The sequence below is a fragment of the Lytechinus variegatus genome, chromosome 1 (genome assembly GCF_018143015.1).
Source record: "Lytechinus variegatus isolate NC3 chromosome 1, Lvar_3.0, whole genome shotgun sequence".
Lineage (NCBI taxonomy): Eukaryota > Metazoa > Echinodermata > Echinoidea > Temnopleuroida > Toxopneustidae > Lytechinus > Lytechinus variegatus.
In genome coordinates this window covers 71,788,534-71,809,946 of record NC_054740.1, presented here as the reverse complement: position 1 = coordinate 71,809,946, position 21,413 = coordinate 71,788,534, and the positions used below count along the sequence as shown (strand labels likewise).

General features: G+C 35.5%; 1 protein-coding gene across 1 annotated transcript in view; it reads left to right on the top strand.

The window, feature by feature from the left end:
* Positions 1–21,413, top strand: part of LOC121421964 (titin homolog) — a 48,632-nt gene that overhangs the window by 22,182 nt on the left and 5,037 nt on the right. Inside the window, 5 exon segments of the mRNA XM_041616768.1 lie at positions 9,282–9,403; positions 12,515–12,649; positions 13,609–13,827; positions 16,733–16,872; positions 17,586–19,149. Coding sequence (XP_041472702.1) covers positions 9,282–9,403; positions 12,515–12,649; positions 13,609–13,827; positions 16,733–16,872; positions 17,586–19,149 — 2,180 coding nt within the window.

Genomic DNA, 21,413 nt, shown 5'->3' with positions numbered 1-21,413 from the left:
AAATAATGGGCTTAATTGATATATTATTATTTTTTTGGGGGGTACAGAAGATAAATCTTTGATGTTTAAGTTGTCTGATTTTATCTGAAAGTAATCATGCATGCCATGGTAAATTTTTTCGACAGAGCTGTTTTACTGATAATATTGAGGCCTCTATAGAGACTACTTTTTTGGAGGGAGGGGGGGGGGGAGGTGATGTGACTGTTGTCATTGAAATTTTGATATTCAGGCCAATTATAAACTCTTATTTTATTGGCTTGCATTTCAAATATTATACTGTAGATAAGATTCCCCTACTCCTGAAGAGGAGGGGGAAAATAACAGAAAGATTTGCAGTAAATACACATTTTAAATTAGTGGAAATACTATAATAGGGAACCAAGTGTACAAAGAACATTCTAAAGGCTGTCTTCAGTTTTGAATATATATGAATTCTAATTCTCTCAAGTTTGATATGCGACAATAAAAAAAAATACTGTCAAAAGAGGTTTATTGTATAAAGAGCAATTAAACTCACTATTTCTGGATAATAGTATATTGAATGTAATTTTAGTATTATCAATTAAAGCTTTTCTCATAATTCAGCTTTTTTAATTTTAATGATTAAAGCTGTAACCGTCAACCACCATGTTTTCAAATCATATCTGAAGGTGAAGCATTGTATCAATTATGTATCATTCCACAAAGAAATGAATTTATTATTTGATCACCTTTTATCTTTTTATTTTTGACAACATTGTCAGGGGTATGGTAATTACTCTATTTGTACGGTAATTTGACCCTCTGTAAGATGTAAAGTCAATAATTCCCTAAAGAACAGATGTATGATTTTTTCACCAACATTTATCACATGTTGTGCATTATAAACATAGAACCCTTATCAAGAGTTTTGATCTTGGTAAAACTTTTGCTCGCCTTGCTTTCTCACAATTTTTAAAGACCCTTCGAGTCCATCAGCAAAATCAATATGACAATTAAAGAAACTCTTGGCCTGATTGTAGAATGTGACTCGGTCACCTAATTGTCACTTTCCTCTCAATTTTCTTATAAATGATAATTACTAATTTTCTAAGCAAAATAATAATTTTGAGGCTCTTGTGTGAGCATTCAACATTTTGAACCTGGTAACGCTGTTCTCAGAACTTTGTTGTATTTTTACATAAAGTTCATAGAGACTTGACCTGTTTATTAAAAGTGGAGCATCATTATGATGATGATTATTTTTTATTAGTATTATCATTATTATATGGACATAGATTTGTAGTAAGTTGATGTAAGACGAAGACCAAAACATCTAATCTGTCAGGTTGCTACATCAAACTGAGAATGAGGCCTTGAAAATATCTTTAACAAAATCAAAGGTATTTAAACCAAAACGGGTACACTTTAACTTGATCCCTGTCATGTTGAAACCTCACAATTAATTACACATTTTCCTGCTGTTCACACAGTAGGTGTTACAAGTCCAATGGGATCAAGTTGGCGCTACTATCCAGGGGGTACTTCCTTTTAAATTGACCTTTAACTGGATGAGGTGAAATGATGAAGTGTTCTGGGAAGATGGGAGCTGGTAAATTGAGAGCCCAATTTGGTATCAATTGTTCAATTGTTACTTATTTGTAAAATCAGAAAATTATTATTCATTGGATAAATTTTTCCATAAAAGTCTATTTCAACAATTAAACAAAGATTAAAAACATTTTAATTAACTAAATGATTTATTTTCATGACATAATTTGTGAGCTGATGCCCGTTTCCTCAAGATGAGTGAATTAATGGATGTTAAAATTTAAGATTGGTGTGTCTAAATTCATTTTATGCAATGAAATAATTGGAATTTTCCTGATGAAATAGGAATCTTTAAAAAAAATCCAGCAATGTACACATAAATAGATAATTGTCATTTTTATTTGTAGGAAAAGTTCAGATTGAATTCTATCTAACAAGAAATTGTGTACTAATATGATATACATTTACAATGATCAACATAATTATATAGGCCTATATATATAAAATTTTACTTTCCCTCTGCATAAATCTTGTAGAGTTAGCACCTCTTTCCCTTTAATGTAGAGTAATAATAGCACGGTAAATGACACTTAAAGGTTATTTACCAATGATGGCAAATAGGAAGAGAAAAGGATATATCGGGAGAAAGAAAGGAGCAGAGAGAGAGAGAGAGTCTGCAAGATGGAAGAACAAGAATCATACGATTAAAATACCACTACATTCCAGTCTGCCGAGCATACAAAGCGACAGCCTTGCCAAGGGCCTTCCTAGGCTTGCATGCATCCATACATGTATGCAAGCTGGGGAGAATTCCCTCATGAATATTCACGAGCTAGCCTGGGGATATTAAAGGGGAGGGGCCTGGATGAATAAGTTTTATTCTAGTCATCAGCAAGCTTGTTGATTTGTGGATATAGTTTTATTGCAACATGGTGGAGTTCATAAGTGAAGTTATGGAATGATTGTAGAATAGATCTGCTAAATGTTTTTCATAAGAAATGCAAATAAAACCTTAACAGCCAATATGTAATGAATTTGCTTAAGAATTTTAGTGTATCCATTAGATAAGTCAGTAATTAGATGTTTAAAGAAAGGGTTATTTGGTATCTCATTTTTTTTAAAAGAGACTCCAAACATGTAGGCCGGCTAACAGGGTAAAGTTCCAAACTGAATATTCATGATGTACAAATATGATGAACTTTAATAGGGGCCTGCTTGTGCTTGACTTGAAAATATAAATTAGAATTGAAATATGGATTTGAAAATGAGGCAGTGAGTAACTTAAAGAATTTTTTTTTTTACATACTAAACTATTAAATTGTTTATGGATGCTGCTTAAAACAGTGTAAGATAATAATCTAGAACTATAATCCTGTAGCCAATTGCTGAAATCTAATTACAGAAATTAAGTGTAGTATAGTATTTGCTGCTACATTTGACGTAGATATATGGGTGAACCAAAAAAAACCCCAATGATTTCTTAACAATTGGTCAAGTTTATGCAGCATGTAAGGAAATATCTCTATGAATATTCATAGTGGTAGTATTGTAATAAGGTCGGGGGAGGAGCCAGCTACAAAGTGATCACCCATAAACAGAAGGCCTACTGAGCATACACCATTGCAGTACTCTCTGTGTAGAATGGAATAATGGATGGGAAGAAATGTGTAAATATGATACAGTAGTGCAAGACAACTTAGATTAAGAATAATTAGCCATATTATGGAGAATAAAATGTGAAGCATATACTAGTAGGTCAGAATGCAAATTGTTATTTTTTTCTGAAAGAAGTAGCATATGATGAACCAGGTTAGATTATCATAGCTCTGTATTTAATCAGTATGTCCATTTTTTAACTTCTCAGTAACAGAGAGAGAATGTAGGCCTAAAGAATTATGATAGTTGATTGAAGTGTATGATAAGAGGAGGGGATGGGGTAGTGCACAACATGTGAGATCTGGGGCAGAAATTAAATATTGAAATTATGAATTGAGCACAGTTAGCCCAGGGAAATTTGAATTATATTGTTAACCCATATGCATCTATAAACTAATGAATTATATATTAATGTGAAGAAAATGTAAATAAATATGGTTTAGGCCTGTAGGAAGATGAAGGGGAATTCATATACCATGATGTCTTGAGACTAGTTGTATTAAAATTGTATGTTTAATCATACTAACTGAGGAGTGCAGAACATGATATTGTAATATATTAGCATAAATATTCCCCAATCTAAATACTAAGTGCCAAGCTCGGAGCAAGAAAACCCTAGTTATTAGAGAATGGTATGACTGAGCCTAGGCTTGAACCTATGACCTGTTCATGAGTTTGGTACTCTACCACCCAGCCAACGTGTTCGGTCAATCAAAAAGTTGGAGATGAGAGGAAGAGGAGGAGAGAATAGTGAGGGGGTTGGAAGTGGGGGGGGGGGGGGTTGATATGGGGACCATTTTATAGAGTTACAACTATTTGGCAATTCTGTAAAATAATCAACCCTTTTGTATGTCAGACCCCCATTTTTCTCAATTCTCGCTTCACTTCATAAACTGACCAAGTCATGGTCAATTGACAGCAATACAGACTATCAAAAGAACCAGAAATCAAGAGAAAGAAAAGGTAGATCACATACACTGTACATGGGGTCGGACGTGTATATTTTATGGAAATGCCCTATTGTAACTTTGCCATTGTAGCAAGTAGCATAGAAACAAAGCTTAGCAGCCAGTCAAGGTTACCATGGTAGTTACAGTAATGACAAAGTTACAACAGTTGGTATCAGGCCCCTGATCAGTGAACCACTCGTAATCCATGAGTGACCAAGCGCATCATTCACAAATCACATGACCAGCGGTATCTTCTGAAGATATTAACTGATTATAATGAGATGGTTCAGGACTTGATAATGCATTTGAATGTCACAGGGTCTTCATATAAACTGCAAATAATTCTGTTAAAAGGAAATACACCCAAGTGAGGCTTTCATTTTCAATGTTTTCTATTTCATAGATTGAGATTTTAAGAAAATTATATCTTGCTTCAAAGGGTTTCATATTCATTATTTAATCCTGCTATTTCATTTTATAATTATCACGATCTCTGTAATGATTGCAAAATGGTACATGTAATTTACTCAAAATTGGATGATAAAGGCATAGCCATGTTCATTAGGTATTGAACGTATTAGGTATAAAACATGTGTTATGGGTAATTTTACACATTACATTTAATTTAAAACGATATTTGGCATTTATTTACCGATGAAACAAACATGTACAACCCTGTTCGACCCATTTATGGTCGAGCCTCTTTCATGTGTACCTTAGATATTTAGCTTATGATTTTCTATAATTCATTTTGACTCATTTAGCTGAGGACATACTTATAATTTAAACTACATGACTTACCGCCCTTTCACACAGTAACAAAATTGTATTTTGAATGATGGCTCCAGTGAGAAATAAAGCTGATGACGAATATTTAGCACATGTGAAACCAAACTAGAACATGATTAGAATCATGAACGCTAATCACAGCCACGATTACAAGAGCAGTCATCATTACAATGATGATTTAAGATTCACATGTGAAAAGGCCCTTATTTATATGTGGCTTGAAGAAGAATTTGAGGAGCATCTAAGGAAAATGTAGATGTTTACCTATTTCTTTCTATCTTGCAATTTCAATTTATTCATTCAGCACAAAAGGAATGGGTCGTTTAATTACAGGTATTCAAACCCTGCAGGTGTATGGACATTGATATTGTATTGTAGGTCACCACAGAGTAGCTTCTAGTCTGACACGAGATACTGAATGACAAATCTAAACAGCCAATATTTATTTATCAACAGCAGTGCAGTGGATTTGGCCTAGCTAGCATGAGCCATGTGTTCTGAACAGGAGATCGTAGCTGAGCAGATCGCCAGTGGAGCACTCAATACCACTTCCCGGCTATAATTAGACCATATCTCCCACTTTCTCTCCTTCTCTTTCTCTCTCCCTTCATTCTTAAACCGCTTGGTTGTGCGGAGAGCAAAGCTCGTTAACGAGTTCCATCGAGAAATCCAATTTTGCGTGGTATCCCCAGGATCGGCGTCTCCGTACGGGGAACATGCGTGGGCCAGGTGATGCGGTGAATTCTAGGCCAATTTTGACTCAGCGTGTCGGAGTGTAAATTGTTCCACCACATACCTTGATGGGATTTTATTAGTCATACACCCAGGGTGCGTGTGTGGATCTCCCTCGGAAAGGTTCAAGTTGAAGTTTGAGACTCGACAGAAATTTATGTTTACCATTACACCAGACACATTCGTGGTTCTACGTCATTGCAGTTGAACTCAAGGATGCGTGCGCCTTGCATTAATTTGTAAACACTAACTGTAAAAGATGATTTGAGGTCATTACGGAATATACCACAAGATATCATGGAAGTTTTTGAAACCGATGAGTAAGTATGTTGCATTGCTTCAACATTGCAAATAGTTGCGATTGCATCCCTGGAATGCGATATGTTCGGAATGTACGATGCAAGTATCATGGTTGCAAACAGAATCTTATCGATTGTAACATTCAGGGAATGCAAACTTTTTACCGCTCTACTAGCAAGCTGGTCAAGTTACATGTTTACCAAACCAAGAAAGTCGATAATGATTCTGATCAGGTTTCATATGATTTGCAATATTAATTTCTGTAATCTTTGATTTTAAAATAGTGTGTAATTATTTTCACAGTTCCATTACTTCAATATCATCAATGTTTAAATGATTTAGGCCATTAAAGATTGTTAAGGTGGATGATAATTTGATTGACAGTTATTTCCTGTATATTAAATATAGATAAGCTGTCGTAAGATGATGTATGCTTTGCTCTTAAAAGATAGAAAGCTTAATGCGTTAAAAGAAATGGAATTTCCTTTTATTACCAACCTTTGACAAATAATTTTCTTCTTGTACATTTGATGATGATTATTATCATGGTTGAGTTGACCATCAAAGACAATAGACATTGCATGGTAATATAGTGATATTATATATACATGTATATCGTCGCACGCACCACGAACCGTCCTCTCTGCGCACTTCGACGCTTTTTTATAACCAGCAATAAGTGCACCTACAAGGAGAGCAAATTATTAATCAGTGTCTTCGTTAAAAAGTTCAGGTTCCAAAGTTTCATCTCATATCTTTATATTTTCTTGTAGTTATTTATTTACACCATAGGGGGCAATGTAACAGAGAGGACGGTTCAGGGAATAGATACTGTGTGCTATCGCGCCTCGCGATTTCACCACGAACCGTCCGCTCTGTTACGATGCCCACTGTAGCGTAAATAATTTATTTCAAGAAAATATAAAGATACGGAACGAAACTTTGGAACCTGAACTATAGAACGAAGACATCGGTAAATAATTTGCTCTCCTTGTAGGTGCACTTATTGCTGGTTTTAAAAAAAGCTTTTCTTTTAATGTGTTTTCTGCCAAACTAACTTTCGCATCGAAGTGCGCAGAGAGGATGGTTCGTGGTGCGTGCGACGATATATGCAGCTACGTGTATGCCAGTTGTTCCTATGCAGTCGGCCACTTGTGTCAATACTTTTCATTTAAAGATATTTAAACAAAAAAAAAACATTGTGAAAATTATATGCTCTCCCACAGTAAGATTGCAAAGAAATTTGTTTATCTACTACCATTATATTCTGCTGGAATGGTTGAAATATTGATTTTTCACTCAGATTTCTCGTTTTCAGCTTGCAAAGTGGTGTTGTGCAATTACGTTGACATCCCCGATAGCACCAACACCAATCAACGTCAACACAATAGAGCAATGCAGTTGCAATATTTCACAGCAGCTACATCTGTCATCATGTGATGGTCATTGTTGCTATGGAAACATGATTTACCCAGTCAGTACCCCATAGATACTGAATAATGAATGCACCTTTTATTCAGATTAAATTCATTGTGCCGTGGTTAAGTATACCAGCGTACAGTGATGTATCAAACTGCACATTGTAATGTTTCATATTCTGAATCATTTTAGGACTATAATTATATCATGAAATCATTTGCTTATAATGTCTAAGGTCTTCAATAAGTAAGTAAGATGTATTTCTTGAATTTATGAGCTACTTAATCTACTTACACAAAATACATTTAAGAGTTTAATTTGAAGAGTTCATATTCAGTTTGATTTTATTTTTTTTTTAGTTAAATAATCTAATTAAATTATTTTTTCATTGTAAATTCATGTTAGTTCAGTGTGTTGTACTTTGTTTAAAGTCTCATTTTATTGTGATTCTGCGTCCTTTGATAATCAGTTGAGGGCTACCTGTATTCTGTGAGCATAAAACTGAAAGAAATGAATAATAAATTAATGATCATTATCACTAGAATAAAGTTCAATGCTAAAAGGCGAACGATGTTGAGTCTGCATTTAAAAGAGCGATATCAGACGATCTGCTTTGCATAACAAGAGATTATAACTATACAATAGGTGATGATTTTCAACCATGAAATCTTTATGCTAATGGCCTTATGAATGTTTCAATCAATATTTGCTGTGCAAACGAACAGAGAGTCGGGAGAGATATGTTTGCATCTTGACAGCCAGTATGCCTGTGTATTGGTCCTGTGTAACTTTTCCCATATTGACAGTATAATATGTGCTTTGACATAACCTTTGTACACTCAGAATATTTTTAGTAATGGTGTGATATAGATTTCAGTAGAATCTGTGACAGAAATGATGAATATTGACATATTTATGTAAAGTAATCGGACTCGCAAAACTTTTATTATCATGTGAATTGTGGTCATTGTGATGGTTCTTTTGTCCACCTGATTTGAAATTGGATGTGACCAACAACGTAAACAGAATAACCAAAATAATGTTTAAATGTTGAAAAATAAACAAAAATATACACAAATGTAATGTGATTGGTCACAAGCTAGCTTAAGAACAACGATTTTGTTCTCACTCACACGTCAAGGGCACTAACTATTTATGTGACTTTCTGTTGGACCAAACTTTGTTGCTGATACATATGAAGTTTGAATGTTTACATGTATATTAAAATGAAAATGGTTGCACCTGAATGAGAAGATCACTGGTGTTTCGTCATTCACACAACTTCTCTATATTAAGGATATTGCACACATGTCTTTGGAACTGACATAACATTAAGGACTCTCATTCACTCCATGAAATTTGAAAATCATAGATAGATCTGTTTCAAGTGTAGTCTGGTCACCCTTGAGATTCTAAATTGGTTGAAGATTGGGAACATATTTTGCAGGTCTGTGAAACAGTACTGACAATTTTTTGTTGTTAGCAAATGAAACAAGCTATTAATTGCCATCATGATTACTGCCATTGGTTGTGAAGTATAAATGTATGCCTATCAAGTGGAATGTGAAAGAACATTGTGAAGCTAGGACCAGATGCCTTAGCAGCAGACATGTCCAATTCTTGATAAGCATGCTTCAATGGTGTGACCTTTACTCAACATCCTCCAGTTTGAGTTAATGTAGAAGGTGATATCTAATGAATTGAAAACATATGATTGACCAAAGCCAATCAGGTAAAGAGGGAAAAAGTATAACACTTTTTGCTTAGAGTGGTCGTTTCTATCTTCATTTGCCGTCTCCCAAATTTGGTTCACCCAAACTGGATTAAGATTTTCACCTTTCAATGTGGTACTTGTAAAGGCAAGTTGAAATTATGAAGTTTAATATTGTATTTTGTTTTGTTTTTCTTGTGTTCTTCTTGCTTCAGGTTACGTCGTTCCGAGACCGAGGATACATCTGATGCAGCAGACCGGCTGATAGCAAGGCATCGGAGGAGGAAGAGCAGCGTGGACAGTTCTAGTGATGTCTTTGACTCGCCTCATAGAAGTGGTACGGAAACCTTCAGAAATTCATTCCAGATTTCTATTGCATTGAAAGTTACTTTTGAGTGGTAACTGTGTCATTTTGCCAATTTGAATGAGATCTTACAATGGTAAAATATCATGGTTTTCTTGATATTCATTGGCTGCTGAGATGTATTAACTATGGTGCATTCAGTTACCATTATTATGCAATGGTACCAACCACTTTCAAGCAACTGTACATGTATATAAAGGAGAAAATTTGTTTTGAGACATGCCTTTGGTTCAGGCCTTTGAAATTCATGTAGCTTCAGGCCTTATTTCAGGTATTCTCTTCATGAAATATTCATCTTTACATTATTTTTCAGTTGTTATATTGATTCTAATGGGGGTTTGCATTCCTTATAAAGAAAATGTTGTTGTGTAAACTAAAATGGAAGAATAAAGTCAAGTAAAAATTTTCTTGAAACATTAATATTTATTGCATTTTATTATTCCTTGATAAGCTATCTGTAATTTTGAAAATGAAAGAAAACTATAAGAGTAATTATTTAATAAAATTATCAGTATACTTATTACTTGAAGAATTAAAGGTAGCAAGTGATAAAAGTCTTTAAAGTATTAGTTCCAGTTTTGGGGATACATTTTGTAATTTCACTGTTTATAAAGTTCCATGCAACTCGTATTGCACTGCATTGGTATCTAATTAAGCAAAGTTGTAGAAATTGCTGGTCTGTGAATAATCAATGTGCTTATCAAAAGCTAGTCAAGCCTTGCCCGATGACCTTTCCATCAGAAATGTTTAGGAGCTCATCAACACACATAAGTGTTTAGGACATCATCCTTTAAAGATTCTTGTCAAATACATGTAGAAGGTAGTTCAATTAACATTCACCTTTATCATTTTATTTCTTAAAACATTTTCTAGTTCATGGTAGAAAATATAGAAGTAATTTGTGCTCATCATATTTGCACCCTGAATGTGCAAAAATATATCATTGTCAAGATTCTCCAAATGTATTTATATGATTAAAATGTTTGAAACTAGACCGAATTCTGATTTCAAATAATGTATGTTCTATATAAAACCAATATTTATCTAACAATATTGATTTTTCTCCCTTCAAAATGCTATTGACTCGGGTCAGTCAGTTTATTGACATTTTCCCATCTGACCTCAACAAAAAATCAATACATTTAGTAAACTCATACTAGGATAGTATAAACAGGAATCTGTTTGATATGTGGTACCTAAAGGTCAAAATAAGAAGTCTCCTAATGCTATGTATAGGGCCCGGGGGGCCACTTCCATTCACGAGTGGATACCATGCGCGACCATGGGGTCTCGAAAAGCACCCTAAACACGTAATTTCCATATTCTGAAAATGCACCCCTTAACAAGTATTGGCGTGTGAAACCCTACCCTTAACAAGTATTGGAAACAAAACGATACTCTTGGCAAATATTCCCTGAAATGAACCCCTAAACAAGTACAGGAATGCTTTATTGTTACGGGTCCTTTGGTTGTCGGCTTTACCTTATTTTGTTTAGTATGACCCCACCTTCTACACCTCGCGCAAATAGGACTCTAAACACGTAGTGTTGGGGCAAAAAGGACATCCTTTATAAAACATTCTAATTTTGTTTTATCATCCCCGCAAATTCGACCCTAAACACATAATTTTCCTAGCGAAATAGATACCCTTTTAAAATTATTTTTGTGTTTTTGACACCCTTTTCACGTTACGTACGTAACGTGCCCTATCGTGAAAAGGACATCCTTTTTACGTGTTTTTGGTCGCGCATGGTATCCACTCGTCAATGTAAGTGGCCCCCCGGGTATAGGGTTTGTCAGTATTTTTATTTTGGTTATGAGCTACATGTTTATGTGGTTGCCTTGCTAAACTGACTTTTCACCAAGTCCATTTCTGCCAAATTTTGGTTTTCTATACATTCGTCGAATGAAGGTGTCATAATATGGTCCAGTGGTAAAGTCTCTGAACTGTGGCCATAAGGTGTAGTGTTCAGAACCATGTTGAAGCTCATATGTGTTTTGGTTAAAAACTAATGCAAAATCTACCAATCTTCACCAAGGGGAAGTAGATGGGATGTCTTTGTGAATTATCATTTGAAGTGGAATGTGTGCTGCTAACAATTTTCACAGATCTATCCAAAGTAAAGATTTCCAGGAAATATTTAAGATTTTTTTTCAAGTTAGAAATAACCCTTTGAATGATTGGCACCTAAACATGTACCAGGCAAAATGTGACAATATAATGCCAAAGACAATTATATAGATGTTGATAAACATTAAAGTTGATATGTATATTTTTGCAAATTCAAATGAATGCTTTGTAAGAGTTATATTTTGGTAAGCCTTTTGTAAAGAATTTGAATTCACATTTTAGCACTTGGTATTTCAGCTGTCCATGAGAACTGAAGTAATGCACAACCTCAGTACAGCTTTATGAAATATCCCCAAACACTTTTTGTTGCTGGGCAACCTTGTATCTAAAAAAAAAGGGTAGCTCAGGAAAAAATCTGTATTGGCAACCTCATATTGTCTGAAACATCAGTCTCCCGATTCCTGACTTTGGATTATTAGATTTTTACACCCTTATGGAGTTAACATGTGCTATTAAATGTCTGCAAGTGTTCGATTCTGAAGATATAGATAAGAAGAACCTCTTCGAACATTTGAATTCACAAGTTAATTTGGAAGAGGAAATAGCATGTCTCCAAGCTAACCGTAAGAGAATCGTTTGATGCCTTAAAAACATCTTGTCTGGTTTCGCTCCTCAAAATTTTCCTTGGACCATTTCCTCATCCAATTATCATGGAGACTCTGATTGAAAGTGGAAGTGCTTCAGTACATGATTTTTAAGAGGATTACATAAAATGCCACCCATATTAGATTATTATTGAATAATGACAGTGGGTTATTTATTTTTATACTTCTCTGTAGTTGAAGTTGAGTTCATTTTTCTTTACTATTTTTCTTCTCTGGGGAGGGGAGGGGGTGGAGGGGAGGTGTATGATTTTCAGTGAAAATATGTTATTTTCATATTTAGAATAAGAAATTTGGATCATGATGAAATAACTTTTGAAATGAGCCTTTTCTCCTTTTCTTCAAACTCAGGCTCTAGAGATCGTCGCCATGACGACTTCAGTGACTCTGATTCTGTAACAAGCTCGGCCTCTGTCGATAGACCGAGCAGACGTCATATCAAATCAGAAAGGAAAGACATCAGAGAAAGCAGAAGACAAGATAGTCGTAAGTATTCATAGTAATATAAATTAGTAATAAATGATATTCATTTCAACCTTTTTAAGGATTTCAATGATTTAATGACTATTACAGGGATGTGAGAGTTAAGATTTTTAGTTGATTTAAGATTTTTTTCAGCTTAATTTCAGCTTATTTTTGGCTTTCCTCTGTACAAAAAGTATGGGACCTCTTTCTATTTCAGACTGTTTCAACACTTTTCAGGTTTTTTTTCATTTAATGGAAATTTATTATTAGAAATAACAAGTAATCAATGTGTAAATGTTAAAAGTTGTAAAGGCTGTACAGTAAGAACTTCTTCTGAACATTTTTTGTCAGTTTTCATTTTAATTTCTGTAAAGATTCCATGAATTTCTAAAGGAAAATTTATCACAAATTGCAGTGTCAATTACATCATTAGAATGCCTTCATGGGGCATAATGTTCCTTAAGACATCATAAAAAATGTCATGAATAACTCTTGTGCTGGGTATTCTTTTAATTTGGGACAATTCTAATTTTACTAGTAGTTGTCTTTTTTCTACAAGAGTTGTTTTCAACTTAGATTGTTGTTAGTGTATTTTATTTTGTTGTAATTTGGTTAGTAAATATTAGGGTTAAGGATAAGAAGTTAAATAGTCTTTCATTTTAAGGTAGCATGGTAGATATCCATTTTGATGAAGGATGTTGAGCAATTTAACCACACAATGTGTTCGAATTAAGTCGAGATAGAGGCATCTGGAAAATATTTGACAGGGATAGAGGATGATCGCAGTGTGAGGTCATCGTCCTTTTAAAAATTGACTTTAAATTAGATCCAGGGCGGATCATCTTCTTCACTCATGCACTGTATCAAGGAAAGAGGTGTGCACATTCAATTTTGCTGCAGTTATGACACACAAATTGCCTCGTAAAATTGATTTAAGATTGAATGATTTTCATCCCATAAATGCATGCACCCGCACCCAGTATCGGAGCAAGAAGCCAGGGAGAGTATTAGACTCATGATAAAGAACATTAACAACTTATTGGCAGAGGCAAGCAAAGACGACCCTGTAGTCAACGATAAGATCGATATGATCAAACTTAAGAAGGAGGAGGAGAAAAATCCAGATGATAGCGATAACGACGTTGATGATAACGTCTTTGATATGGAAGACCCAATTGAATCAAAAGTTTCTGGAATGGGTGAGAAAAAGTTCTTGATGACAGTTTTGGTGAAGGATCTGGATGGGATACACAAGTATCGGTGATGGTATTCTAGAAAAAAATTACCCTTCTATCAAATCCGGTAACTTTCAACTAAAATAAAATCCATATCTATTTCTTGAGCTCGTGGATGATATATTGCACACTAACCTTTGCTTGATTCATTATGATTGGGTGTAATTCTACAAAAGATTGATTACTGCCAGACTTAAATTCTGGTCTCTACTTCATTCTGTAACATTATCTGTAATCTTTCACATATCTTTTTCTCTCCACATATTATTTCTCTTAATGTGTATAACTATAATCGCTATAATCATTATATCAACTAAATATAAATATCCTTGATATCTATTTTGTTTGTAAATCTGTGCATAATTTAAAAACATCCTAAAAATGAAACGGCCCCTAGTCAGAGTACACTTGCATTTTCTTCCATGCAGAAGAAATGGCTGTGAAGACAGTGGTCATTTATTTCTATTTTTAGTTTCGCCAATATCCCTTTATTTAATTTAAGAGTTGGTAACCCAATTTCAGGTGAAGGTTGTAATTCAGATGAGTAGGAGATTGGTATTAGGTAAACAGAACAACAAATTGAAGGACTTGAAAAGGACCATTTCAGTAATTCAACCAGGATGCTCTAAATTTTAGAGTACTTTTTCTGCTGTATATTGAGAGGTGTATCATATTCAGATTCCTGCAGTATCACAAAATATTTGAATGCTGTATGTAGGGCAAAGCATTTTTTTAATGCTTTATTGTGATTTGAACATTGCTTCAGGAAATAACATACATGTGTATGGGTGGTAATGATCATTTGATCATCATAATGCATACTGTAGTAAAGTGGCAAATAAGATTTGCAAGATTAGAATTCAATGAAAAATATATTTGATTTACAGTAATAAGTAAATGTGAACTCGTTTTATTGCTTAGTTTTAAAATTTAGCAGGGCATCAAGTATAAAAGAGTCAAAATCGTGCACACCCCCTGACTGACATTTTCCTCCCATAAATCATATCAACTTAACAAATTAAAATGTTGTTTACTGAAAGATTTACAGTAATCAACAAATGAATATAATGTCATATTACATTTTTGTTTTTAATAAGTCTACTTAAAACTTAATACAGTAAACAAAAAAAAATGATACTACATTATTTTGATTTGGTGGCTCAGACTCGAGCATGGACCATGGTGACTTGACCACTAGACTGCTTATCAAGTTTAGTTCCTGTCTCCAAGCCAACTAGGAGATGGGATCGGCATTGCTCTTTTATGGAAAATCTATCAAATCTGTGATTTCACGTCTTAAGTATGCACGTCTTCAGTTCCCGCCCTACACTGGTGTATATCATAGTTGCGTAACGCGAACAGTTTCTTATTCATGTACCTGTACGCTCACACATATTGCACCTTTGCTAGAAGCACAATATCACCTAATGCACCGCAGAGCCAATTAACCCAGATATGCCAAGGCCGGGCATCGCTGCACAGATTCATTTTCCAGAACTCTTGTGGTAGTGGCATAGGGCCATGTTGCACTAAATCATCAGAAGTCTAAGTTCATGGATATCCCATAACTTGTCCATGAAGCTACAATGATGTGACAAGTGTTGTGTGAAACTGACCCGGGTTCATTAGAAGGTTGCATGTTCTCATGTTGTACTAGGACACGTTAGTACATGTACATACCTATTACATGCTTATGTATTAAAAGGTCATTTTGTCAATTCATTGCAAGTGTTCTGCTGCATATACAAAATTTTAATTTCAATATTTTGATTTAAGAATTTTGGTTTTGATTTGAATTTGAATATGAATTTGAATTTGAATTTGTTTTTTGAATTTGATTTTGATTTTAAAATTGAAATTGATGGAGCTGATAAAGCCAAATTTTGAAATACCCCTCCCTTCCTCCAGCAACCACAAATTGTACAAAAAGAAATGTATTTAAAGATAAATGAAGTAGAAATAGATAAGTGAACATTTTTATTCCAATGAACAATTTCTTGAGTAAGTAGGTAAATGGCTGAATAATGAGTTATGTAGTTGAATGAATGATTGAGTGAGTGAGTGAATAAATGAATAAATAACCCCCACCCCCCCCAAAAAAAACGGGTACCAATTTTTCAAAAATAAGTGAATGTTTCAAGAAATAAGTAAAACTAAATATGTAACTTACACACAGATTGACCATTAATGTTTTGTCCTTTGTAAATTAGAAATATTATAGTATTCTCATATATGAATTCTCACTTGACTAATCATAATGTTTCATATTTACCAACCACATAACAAACAAATGCTAAAGTGTGATTGATGTCATAATCTACAGATTCTTGAAATTTTCTTCAAATCAGATATGTTTATGGGAGGTGGGACATGTATTCCTTCAAAATACTTTTTTTTCAATATTAATTTATGAATGGTCTATACTAAGTTGAAACAGACTTTAGTACAGACTTTGAGGTAGGTTGACCAAAAGTCTTACTAGTATATGCTTAACATTTTGTTTATGTGCCTACTACAGGTTTATTTTCATTATAAAGTAAGGAGATGAAATATTTTACATTTAACTAAATGTAGAAGGTACTGACTAAGGTATGAGCCCTGTCCTAAAGGATGAATCCTTCACAGCTTCTTTTGCTGCTGTTCATCTCTGTTTAAGCAGAGACTTGACAGTAAATTGGGAAAGCCACTGAGCAGCTTAATGAAGAGATGTGGCAAGGACTTTTGGAAAAGTTCCTACCTAACCTTTGTTTTTGAAAGAATACATTTACTTTAGAAACTTTTATGTCCACTTATATCCACTAAAGTCCCTTCAGGATCTGCTTGTTGAAAATTGTTATAAAACTTATTTTCTGTCTTCATCATTTTGCAGATTCAAAATCACCTGATGCTGGTGTCCACAAGCAACCCGACGGCTCTGGAACCAACAACAACAAGCCAAGTAGAGACAAGAGGAAGAGGCATAACCAGGCAGTCACTATGGAGGATATCCAGAAAGCCAGTAAACTTAAGGTATCCTAATCAGCAAGATTTTATTCTGATGTTATATGATTTTTAAGGGACAGTGTCAAAAGTCAGATTCACGTCTTTTGCTCAAGAATCCTAGAAGCGGCCTTTCATTTCCCAATTCTCAGACTTCATCACAGACTCAATGGGGAATGCAGGAAAGGCACTATGAGTTGACGTATAGTGCCTTCTTAATTAATTCTTGGTAAAAGACGTGGCAAAGACTTTTAACAAGGTACCTTAAAATTAAATGCAGGAGTTGCGTTGACTAATTTGTCTTCATTTCTTATGGTATTGGATTATATTCTTGTTCATGGTAAGGATTGGTCAGGGGTTTAGTTGAAAATTCAACAGGGTATTCACTGTGGAGTTTGTTTTCCTTTTTTTTTTGGGGGGGGGGTGGAGGTTGGCAAAGTTGTAAGGTGTTTTTAATGAAAATATATTTTTTCAAGTTGAGATTAGAATATAGTAAATTTCAATCATGGATTGATAGACAGGATACATTGAAAAAAAAAACAGGTTAGAGTGGTTGTTAGAACAAAATGATATACAGTGTATTTGTCATTGTGGCTATCATGCAATTTCTAAATCATATGATTTAGCATTTTTCAAAATAAAAGTAATATCATGGGTTGAAGTTATAGTTGGCAAAACTGTTTTGGTAAACGAATATAATAGAAATAAAACTATTTTTTATTCAATCTATCTTTGTATAACAGGGATCAGCAGATCCAGCTGCATCACACACTAGCCAGAAATCCAAAGATCTCCCACCTTCACCAAAAATAATTGAACCTCCAGTCCAAACTGCAAAGACATCATCCCAACAGATGTCCCCAAGGAACCTGAAAGCAGGTGGCTTCAAGATTGAAACTGTGACAAAGACAGAACTGAAAAATGATTCCAGCATGCCCAAACCTGGAAACCAGACAGTCTTGAAAAGAGCCGCATCACCAACCCAAGATGTATCCAAGAGAGCCAGCTGGGGGTCAAATAAAGGAGAACAATTGAAAGATGGCTTGAAACCTGCCGGTGAACAGCAGACTGGGGTAGATAGACCTTCAAGTCCTTTGAGCAAAGTGACACTTAGGAAACCAGAGATTCCCAAAGTGTTGCAGGATTCAACCAGGCAGAGAAAGAACTCTGATAGTAGCATTTCCACAAGTGAGTCATTATCTGTCTCACCTACAAGAAAAGTGAGAGGTGGCAGCTTTTCAAACAAATCATCAGATAGTGAAAAGGCTGGAAGTCTTCAGAGGCCAAAGTCAATGCCACTGAAGGATTCAGCAACTTCTATCCAATCCAAAGATCAAAAGACTCCAAGTTCAAAGACTGGTGGTCATGCCAGGGTGTCATCTTCTCCAGAAAAGAAGCGTTTATCAAAGACAATGTCATCTCCAGAAAGAAAACCACCAAAGAAAACAGACACAAAGACATCTGCAGAAAGAAAGCTGTCCTCAGCTTCATCAACTTCATCCTCTACCAAAAGTTCTCAGGTTGATAAGAGAACCTCGTATCCACCTGCAAAGACAACATCCCCAGATAGGAAGCCTCTTTCTAGAAGACAGTCTTCACCGGAGAAAAAGCTAACAACTAGGCCTGCCTCACCGGAGAAAAAGCTAACAACTAGGCCTGCCTCTCCGGAAAAGAAACTGACAACCAGACAACCTTCTCCAGAGAAAAAAGTCTCAAAGACAACAGGAGAGAAGAAGCTCACCAGACAAGCCTCTAGTGAAAAGAAACCCTCAAGAACAACATCCCCTGAGAAGAAAGTCTCAGGGAAATCCTCCACAGATATGAAGTCATCAAGGACAGTTTCCCCTGATAAGAGGGTATCAAAGACATCGCCAACAGAAAAGAAAGATGTAAGAGCTACATCTCCTGAAAAGAGGCCTTCCACAAAACGCACAAGCTCCCCTGTGAAAAAGCCATCTGTGAAGAAGGATTCAGAGTCAAAGACCAATAAGAAATCACCAGAGTCTACCAAGGCAACCAAAGATGCTGACAACAAGAAGATGGAAAGCAAGACAAACGGTGTTGATGTTAGCAAGAAGGAACCAGCCAAATCAGAGTTGATAGTCCAGAAACCCCAAGTTAAGGAGGAAATCATCGCTAAGAAGGAAGAAAACAAAGAAGAAGCAGTTCCTGCTGCCCCAGAACCTAAGATGCCTCAGCCAGTTGTGACCATCGTTGCACCAGCTCCTGATAGAAAACCTAGCCAAGCCAAGAGAATAAGGAGTAGAACAATTGAGGTTGACATGCTGAGGAGAAATGGAACACCAGGTGAGTAAAATAATGAAAACCCATAAGGTTCTTAAAAAAAAGAAAACTTAAGGTACCTTGTCAAAAGTCATAGCCACGTCTTTTGTGCAGGAGTTCCGTGAGCGGCCTTTCATTTCCAATTCTGATAATTTAATTGTGCCTTTATTGTGGAATTCCACCTAGAAGGCGAAGCACAGACCAATTGCCCTGAAACGTGAAATAGGACATAATCATTTATCTTCTGATGGTTTGGATATCAGATTTTGGGGCCATCATTTGAAAATAGCATAAAACATCATGTACATGTAACTTTGGCTCTAATTGATGTTCCAATATTAATAATAGATTACCTGTATACAAATTGCGTCTTATTACTTTATTTCGTTATCCAGAAATTAATCTGGAGTAGAAGGAGCCTCCGACAGTAAGTGTTTGGAATATACAGGAAACTCCAAAATTTGTTTCTACCTTGTATTTAAGTGTGTATGCAGCTGTTTGCTTATATGTTCTTATTAGAGCAGAGTTGCTAATTTTCCGGATTTTTCCGGAATTCCGGATTTTTTCCTTTGCTGAAAAATATTCCGGAAAAAAAAATCGATTGTCAAAGTGAAATCCGTAAAATTTCCCTCCAAATCTTGTCACGGAGTTCGCTACGGAGAGCGCAATTTCAATTTTGGATGGCCAATTTGCGCAGACGGAAAATTATTAGCGTTGTGCGCAGCATGAAGTTTAGCTGGTACTGTACTTGCACGGTACGCGCGAGCAATACATTGTAGCAGTTGCAAACGCCGCCCTATACCCTGCAGGGATACGGGTGTCAGCGCTATCCCAGTCGGGCGATCGCCCGGTAGAATCGCTCGAAGCACGGCCCGGTGTGGCTGCAATTGCCTGCTGCTGCGTGAGTGATTGGTTGTCTGCCGCGGGATTTCAGCTGAAAACCTATTTGCTACCATGAAATATGTGTTCTCTGGTGCGTATTCATCAATTCATATGTGTGAACTATCCATCATTTTGATAGAAATTGTGATTTATGGATTTTCAATAGTATAGGATTGTCTTGTTGATGAGTACAGTGAGTGAAAAAGGGCACCCAGCTGCTACATACACCCGTCCCGAGTCGCACCCATTGGCCGCAGCATATTAACCGTAGCAGGTTAACCCGTACCGTAATGAGTAAGGTTACATGATTTTTTTTTTTTGAGCACCTTTCTTGCCTATGATATGAAGTTTATTATGTCATTAATTATTTGATATTTACTACTGTAGATTAATGATTTCAGCCCTCTAAAGAATAAGAAAACGTTCCAGCTTCAGGGGGCTTCGCCCTTGACCCTGCCAGGGGCCCTGGGCGGGCCCCTGGACCCCGGCCTGGGTTTTCAGGATTTTTTTGAGCTATCAGTTAGCATCTCTGTTAGAGGGAAAAATATCACAGATCATCATGACTTGCTATTTTCAATGACTGTGACAATATACCAGTTTTGTTTTCTGTCCGTACATCAATGTCAAATTATTCTCACCAAAACTGACATTTACATATGAGTAATGATTGTTTCCCTTTCACAACTAAGCTAAAATCAGTTTATAAACTTAAACTTAAAAAAATTTTAGGGTTTCACTTTTCCTCAATTTGAATATGTTGTCACTTTTTTAAAATTCAAAATAATATGTTTGTTCACCTGGAGTACAACTTTAATCTCATTTTGATGACTTTCAAATGTACTGTCTATGCAGCTGGAACATGCATGGTCTAGTCAATATGCAACAAGGAACTCCTACATAATCATGGTGAAACACATCTAGGAGAACGTTGCATGTAAAGTTTAATTTCAAAATATCAAATGCAAGTCTTATTTCATGTTTTTGATTGTCTGCAATTCAAGTAATTTTCCCCCCTAGAGTAAGTGGGTATTTGATAATATCTTCACCATCAACATTCATTATCTTGACAGGCCTAATTCTTGCTGCAGCTGGGTTGACAATTTTTTTTCCTAGATAGCCTGTGCTGTAAGTATTGACAAAACAAAGAAATACTTAACGGAACGATGAATCCAAGTGCTGGGAAGAAAAAAGATGAAAATAAAAGAACAGTGATTTCAGGCACAGTGATGATTGCATGGTTGTCAACCAGTCTGTCAGGATTAAAGCCAAGGAGTGACCTCACAAGAAGCTAGGGCACAATTTCTGCGTAGATTCTGCAATGCGCGAATTGCTAATTCTTCCTAACTTACCTTCGAAGAAAGGTTCAATTTTTTGTGTGTCTGTGATATATTTTTTGTTTGCATTAG